The following is a 7,649-nucleotide window of genomic DNA, read 5'->3' as shown; positions in this document are numbered from 1 at the left end:
CCACATGCAGTCAGACTGAGCTTTGCCAAAACACATCTTGAAGATTCTGAGGCAGATGAGACTAAAATTTTATTATTTGGCCTCAACACCAAACGAAATGTCTAATTCAGCTCACCATCCAAATAACAGCATTCCTCCAGTAAAGCATGGAGGTGGTGATGTCCTGTTATGGGGTGTTTCACTGGAGCACTCGTCAGGATAGAAGGAAAAATGGATCGGGCAAAATACCCTAAAATTCTTGAGGAAAATCTTAAGGAAAAACCCCACTGAAAATCTGTGGAATGACTTGAAGACTGCAGTCCACAAACAGTCACCATTAAAAAATAACTTGAGCAGTTCTGCAAAGAAGAGCGGGCAAATATTGCAAAGTCTAGATGTGCAGAGTTAGTAGAGACATATCCCAACAGACTAAAGGCTGTAATTAAAGCAAAAGGTGGTTTGACAAAATACTGTCACAAGCGGGTGATCCTTTTTCCAACTCAGTGATTCTGTTTTATTTTTTTCTTCTGACATGTTGGTGTTATATATTTCACTTGGATGTAATAAGTTGTACTGAGTAAATACAGCTGGATAAAACAAAAACTGTGTCCGTCTTCATTTCAGGCTTCAAAGCAACAAAATGTGATCATATGTGTGTGTGTATATATATATATATATATATATATATATATAATTGGGTTTGAGTTGTAAAAGATAATTTTTCAATTCTGGAAACCCAATAATAGCCCCTAAATTAAATTTTCATTGCTCAAAGGTTGCACTTTCATAGATAAGGACATTTAGTGGAATTGTCATTTACGTATCAAATATCTTTGTCCCAGATGTTTCTCCTACTCTAAAACTGACTGCAGACTTTGCTATCTTGATAAGTATGAGCACAACAATTTGAGACATTGTTGAGATCTCCAACAGTCATTGCCCTCCATTTAAGAGAAACAATTTTTTTTCTTCAGTATTCTTAAAAGTTAATTAGGTTTTGCTAAGGGAATTACAGATCATTTATCATAGTAATTAATATAAGTGTTGGCAAAACCTTGCTCTACAATCATTTCCCAAACCAATTACTTCAAAATCACACAGAAGCATTGATGGGATGCCCTCATTGTGTCAGATACTGATGCCCCCACTGTCACCATGCAGCTTCATTTGCATTTAAATGTGGTTTCAGGATATTGATTTAAGGACAAAGAAACTAAGAGGAAATTGTGGGCAAATGCACATTAAAACAAGTCAATATCCAACAGTAATGCTTAATATTTAGTATTCTTGTTACTGTGACAAGATCCCATTGATGACATTGCCCAGTTCTAGTTGGGATCAGCCTTCAACGAGATCCACACTATCCACAAGGTCTTTGGTGGCTATTTGTTGGGTTCTATCACAGCCTACTGAAACCTATCTAAGGTACTGGGACGTTCAAAAAATTGAGATCCATCTAACTACAAACACCTTACCAGCAAAAAACAAGGGGGATTTACTGCGGATCTCCTCCATTTTCTGCGCGAACAGAGCATTCATCTCACGCTGCAGTGTCCCTGCGGCCCGCTTTCGGTTCTCCATTCCCCGCGTCGGGAATATGGTGGGTAGATCAAGACTGGCCAGACTGTCACAGCTGCTAGAGTCACTGTCAGATAATCTTTTATTGTCATTCACAGATCTAGTCTCGTTGCAGTTGCTGCCATAGTTGGGTGGGGCAGGGCATTGCCAGCATAGGCTAGTTTTGCTGTCTGGAAATGAAGGAGGTGGTGTGGATGGGGACCGAAAGAGTCGGCGTGGAACACTACATGAGCGATCATTTCTGACACTGGGGTCCTCAGTGGGGTTAAGGGGTTGTGCAGCCAGTGTTTGTCGGACCTTTGCCCTTGATCTAGGTAAGGATACAGGCTTGGGTTGAGCCTGAGGATCTGGTTTGGGCTTTGAGTCCGTTTGGGCCAAGACTTGTGGTTTGAGAATGGGCTCTGGCTGAACTTGTCTGGAAAGTGTTGGAGACCGAGACACCCTTTCACGTCTGAGGGGAGCAGGTGTGTGCTGGGTAACCTTCCTCTCCAAGTCTGGACTCTCCTTGGAGCCAATTACACACTTTATGCAATTGGAAGTCATCCCAACCCGCCCAGAGCTTTTGATTGCAACACGGGCAAATACACCCGGCTTCTCATCCAGTGGATCCTGGAGTCGTAGCTTGTTGGCTCGCTTCAGTGGTTCGCTCATTGCACCCTTGTTTCGGTAAGGTGTAGCACGGGGCTCTGGAGAAAAGAAAGTACTCTTACCTTTACTGTCGTCAGGGTGAAGCTGCCCGTTGGTGCCTTGACCCCATGATTTTGCAGATGCAGTATCTCCGTTGTGGTGGACAGGTGGCCCCTCTTCCAATCCCTGCTCCTCACTGGCGCCCTCCGAGCTGCAATCTTTTGTGCCAATGGAGATCTCGGGGAAGCCCCTCTTGACTTTGGGTTGGCCCTTGGTGGGAGCGCTGGCTGTGCGGCGCAGGAGGTGAGCACCGAAGGTGCTCTTACGGTTGAGCAGAGCAGCAGCATGGCTGTCGAGAGATGCCTGCTTTGGGTTTCTGTGAAAGAGTCCTTTTATACCACTGACTGCTCGAACCTGCAATGGGACATCGGAAAAATCGGAGAACAATATGAATCTAAGATATGACAAATGGAAGCATCTAAACATGATGTAGTGTAGAACCTTAACTAGGCTTAACAGGCTCTCAGAGATTCTTCAAACAAATGAAGCAAAAACTGCTGACCAAACCACTCTGATAACTTGTGCCCAGCTGGAAAAATTAACTGAAATCAACTTAAAGTGTCCATTTAAAACCAACCCAGGCTCACTGGAAATATGTACTTGTGGCGATGTTGTTGTGTTTTTAGTACATTGCTTCAGGTACGTATTGCGGCGGTTCAGAATTCAAATGTCCAGGGAGTGTCGCTAAAAGGTTAATGATCATGTTGGAAATCCCATACATATGAAGTATATGTGACGCTAACGTTCAAAACTATCAGTTTTCAAATCTCGCAGCATGTTCACATTGTTTTGAAGTCATAATATAATATTTTGCAAGGAATTGTGCGAAAATAAGCTTTCTTAATCAAATCTCTGGCCCTGTAAATCATACTTTGTGTGGAAAGGAATAAAAGTTGTTGGAGTTTTACTGCCTCTAGTGTTCATTTCAACTAGAAACTGTAGCAATTCGTACATATAGGTACATTTTTTGAGTTTTGCAGAATTGCAGGTTGCTGCATATATTTCCAATGAGCCCGAGTAGTTTAAAAGCATCAAACCAGACTAGCCTGACAAGTGGAAACAAAAGCTGCATTTCCCAAAGTCATTATAAGCCATTGATTTCTACAATCTACAGAAGCTTATGATGCTTTTGGAAAATGCAGCCGAGTTTGGTGGCCAACTAATCACACTGGGCTGGTTTAAGCTTTTCAGCATAGTATACAGACAACAAAACATTTTTGTTTATACCAGCTACATGATCAACATCATTTGATGAGAGCCCTATTATGAATGATAATTTGCCACGTAGTATTTATCCACAATTTGTCAGTTAAGTTCTGTTCTAATCTAATGCAAAAACTTAAAAGTGTCACTATTAGAAAACAGTGACAATTTAAATAACAAATGTTATCAAAGATGAAGCAGAATGAACATGAACATGAAGATACAGACAATGTTGGGAATTTGTGGTGGTAGTGTTAAAAAATGTGAAATGTGAATAAATGTCAAGTGAAAGGTGACAGGACATTTATATCCAACCATCTCTGATTAAAAAAAAATGACACTGGGTGATCTGTTCTGATGCTAAAACAGTGTTGGGGGTGCCTAGCTTGTTTGAAATGGAGAAGGTATCAAAATCTTATATATAATGTTAATAATTAAGTAATAAATATATTTAAGGCATATTTACTCAAATAAATTAATAAATAAATGCATTCAAACTAGCCTTTTTCTGTTTCTCTGCACAACACCCAGTGTCATTTAGCTTGTTGGCTCGCTTCAGTGGTTCGCTCATTGCACCCTTGTTTCGGTAAGGTGTAGCACGGGGCTCTGGAGAAAAGAAAGTACTCTTACCTTTACTGTCGTCAGGGTGAAGCTGCCCGTTGGTGCCTTGACCCCATGATTTTGCAGATGCAGTATCTCCGTTGTGGTGGACAGGTGGCCCCTCTTCCAATCCCTGCTCCTCACTGGCGCCCTCCGAGCTGCAATCTTTTGTGTCAATGGCGATCTCGGGGAAGCCCCTCTTGACTTTGGGTTGGCCCTTGGTAGGGGCGCTGGCTGTGCGGCGCAGGAGGTGAGCACCGAAGGTGCTCTTACGGTTGAGCAGAGCAGCAGCATGGCTGTCGAGAGATGCCTGCTTTGGGTTTCTGTGAAAGAGTCCTTTTATACCACTGACTGCTCGAACCTGCAATGGGACATCGGAAAAATCGGAGAACAATATGAATCTAAGATATGACAAATGGAAGCATCTAAACATGATGTAGTGTAGAACCTTAACTAGGCTTAACAGGCTCTCAGAGATTCTTCAAACAAATGAAGCAAAAACTGCTGACCAAACCACTCTGATAACTTGTGCCCAGCTGGAAAAATTAACTGAAATCAACTTAAAGTGTCCATTTAAAACCAACCCAGGCTCACTGGAAATATGTACTTGTGGCGATGTTGTTGTGTTTTTAGTACATTGCTTCAGGTACGTATTGCGGCGGTTCAGAATTCAAATGTCCAGGGAGTGTCGCTAAAAGGTTAATGATCATGTTGGAAATCCCATACATATGAAGTATATGTGACGCTAACGTTCAAAACTATCAGTTTTCAAATCTCGCAGCATGTTCACATTGTTTTGAAGTCATAATATAATATTTTGCAAGGAATTGTGCGAAAATAAGCTTTCTTAATCAAATCTCTGGCCCTGTAAATCATACTTTGTGTGGAAAGGAATAAAAGTTGTTGGAGTTTTACTGCCTCTAGTGTTCATTTCAACTAGAAACTGTAGCAATTCGTACATATAGGTACATTTTTTGAGTTTTGCAGAATTGCAGGTTGCTGCATATATTTCCAATGAGCCCGAGTAGTTTAAAAGCATCAAACCAGACTAGCCTGACAAGTGGAAACAAAAGCTGCATTTCCCAAAGTCATTATAAGCCATTGATTTCTACAATCTACAGAAGCTTATGATGCTTTTGGAAAATGCAGCCGAGTTTGGTGGCCAACTAATCACACTGGGCTGGTTTAAGCTTTTCAGCATAGTATACAGACAACAAAACATTTTTGTTTATACCAGCTACATGATCAACATCATTTGATGAGAGCCCTATTATGAATGATAATTTGCCACGTAGTATTTATCCACAATTTGTCAGTTAAGTTCTGTTCTAATCTAATGCAAAAACTTAAAAGTGTCACTATTAGAAAACAGTGACAATTTAAATAACAAATGTTATCAAAGATGAAGCAGAATGAACATGAACATGAAGATACAGACAATGTTGGGAATTTGTGGTGGTAGTGTTAAAAAATGTGAAATGTGAATAAATGTCAAGTGAAAGGTGACAGGACATTTATATCCAACCATCTCTGATTAAAAAAAAATGACACTGGGTGATCTGTTCTGATGCTAAAACAGTGTTGGGGGTGCCTAGCTTGTTTGAAATGGAGAAGGTATCAAAATCTTATATATAATGTTAATAATTAAGTAATAAATATATTTAAGGCATATTTACTCAAATAAATTAATAAATAAATGCATTCAAACTAGCCTTTTTCTGTTTCTCTGCACAACACCCAGTGTCATTTCATGAACTATGTTCAAGTAGATCCATGTGATCTTCAAAGTGCTGTCAGCCATCTGATCTCCTCACTAATTATGCATAAATTAAGTTCATACATTTGCATGTAATTCTATTGCATTTATGATCATCTACACAATTACAGCAACCAGCTCTCAAGAACATAAGATATTTCTTTGGCTCAAAAAATATTAAAAAGTACCTGCTAAACTCCGGCTCTCATAGCAGACCCTCATAATCATGGATAGGAATAGAAAGGATGTAACACACTTCACAAAATAAGATCAACGTATCTCTCTCATGGACTCTACAGCTTGAGTGCAGTGTTACTGCGCAGAAGGCAGTCAAAACCCTATCATAGCCTTAAATGCCCTGAGTTAAGTGAAATAGGAGTGAACGCTGTCGCCTGCTGTAGGGACATTGACACTGGATCTGCTTTAGGGGTCAATGAGAATGCAGCCATGGAAGGAAGTCACAATTATGTCACAACTCATTTTGTATGAGTTGGCATGGTGAAGGCTAACAAATGAATCAGGGCTTAGGCCACAGTCACTGTGGGGGGAGGGCGGGGTTCATAAGGAACATGCAGGGTGCTGATTAGGTCTCACTACACCTGAGTTTTGAACGAGGATCCTAACAATTTCCTGCCTCTATAGGCAGCTTTTGGACTAAGATGGGTGCACTGAAATCACAAACATAAGAGAAAGAGAAGTAAGAAAAAAGAGAAAGAGGGAGAAGGGGAAAAACAGACAAACTACACAAATAACATTTGTTGTTGACGCTAAATGTTTAGGGCACAAATTATGAACAAAAGCATGATATAATTAAGCAGTGAGCATGTTTACAACATCATCTGGCACTTTGTACGAACAGGGTACAAACTGTCCTACTTTTTTTCATAGCATTAGTGGAACAAATTAAAAAAAATTTTTTATTAGATATTTTTGATAAAATAAAATAACCATAGCTAGGTAGATACAAGTCTGTATGTATGTATGTATATATGTATATATATATATATATAATTATTTAGTCCCAAATTAGCCAGCTCCTACTGACTGATATCAGAACTTAGTGTAAATCTGCAATCATGTTACCCATGCAAAATATTACATTTAATTTTTTAATTTTATAAATTTTATGTTTTTTTATGTAATGTTTATGCTGTTATTTAATATTCATTGCTAAAACAGAATAGAATCACATAAATCAGGATTTTATTCAGACCTGTTGCAAACCACATATGAAATGAATTTAAAATAAAACAGTTCATATAATTTATTATAACTATAAAATATAATTTAACTAATTTATTTTGACGTCCTGATGTTGATGATCAACAAGTGAAGCATTTTACTGTTCATTTGTTGAAAAAGAAAAAGAAAATGACTGGTTTCAGGTCCTATTTTGTACTATATTTGTGGAAATTGCTACATACGAGTATAAATAACTGAAAAAAAAAAAACTTTGATAAAATTAAGGCTTTAAATTAGTAGGTAAGAAATAGAAGGGAGGATATCTTTAACGTATCAACAATTTCTTTGATGAAGTGTACAATCCCATTTAGCTGTGCTAAGAGCCTTCTGTGACAGTCTACAACAAATTATATTTAAACAGCATATTTTTTACTGTACAATATTAGGAATTTTGAGAACACTGTCATTTTCAGATTAACAATGCAAGATACAGCTCTCTGCGCACAATAGCACCAACATTTTTCTTTCTGCGAACCACACGAAGTGCTCACCTTACTGGTGATGTCATTCACTGCAACATGAACAAAGATGGAAGCTTCCTCCATGCCTTCCAAATACACATGCCGGTAGCCTTACAATCAAATATACGCATATTGATTAAGGA

The 7,649-nt window shown here is 39.0% G+C and overlaps 1 protein-coding gene across 1 annotated transcript in view; it reads right to left on the bottom strand.

The window, feature by feature from the left end:
- Window positions 1–7,649, bottom strand: part of LOC107710777 (1-phosphatidylinositol 4,5-bisphosphate phosphodiesterase eta-2-like) — a 49,805-nt gene that overhangs the window by 5,625 nt on the left and 36,531 nt on the right. Inside the window, exons 21-22 of the mRNA XM_016515623.1 lie at window positions 7,537–7,616; window positions 4,078–4,408 (exon numbers count right to left, since the gene is read on the bottom strand). Of these exons, the coding sequence (XP_016371109.1) occupies window positions 4,078–4,408; window positions 7,537–7,616 (411 nt within the window). The remainder of the gene's footprint in view (window positions 1–4,077; window positions 4,409–7,536; window positions 7,617–7,649) is intronic.

The sequence above is a fragment of the Sinocyclocheilus rhinocerous genome, unplaced genomic scaffold, assembly GCF_001515625.1.
Source record: "Sinocyclocheilus rhinocerous isolate Xijiao unplaced genomic scaffold, SAMN03320098_v1.1 scaffold1048, whole genome shotgun sequence".
In the NCBI taxonomy this organism is placed as follows: Eukaryota; Metazoa; Chordata; class Actinopteri; order Cypriniformes; family Cyprinidae; genus Sinocyclocheilus; species Sinocyclocheilus rhinocerous.
This window is presented reverse-complemented; position numbering and strand designations above follow the sequence as displayed.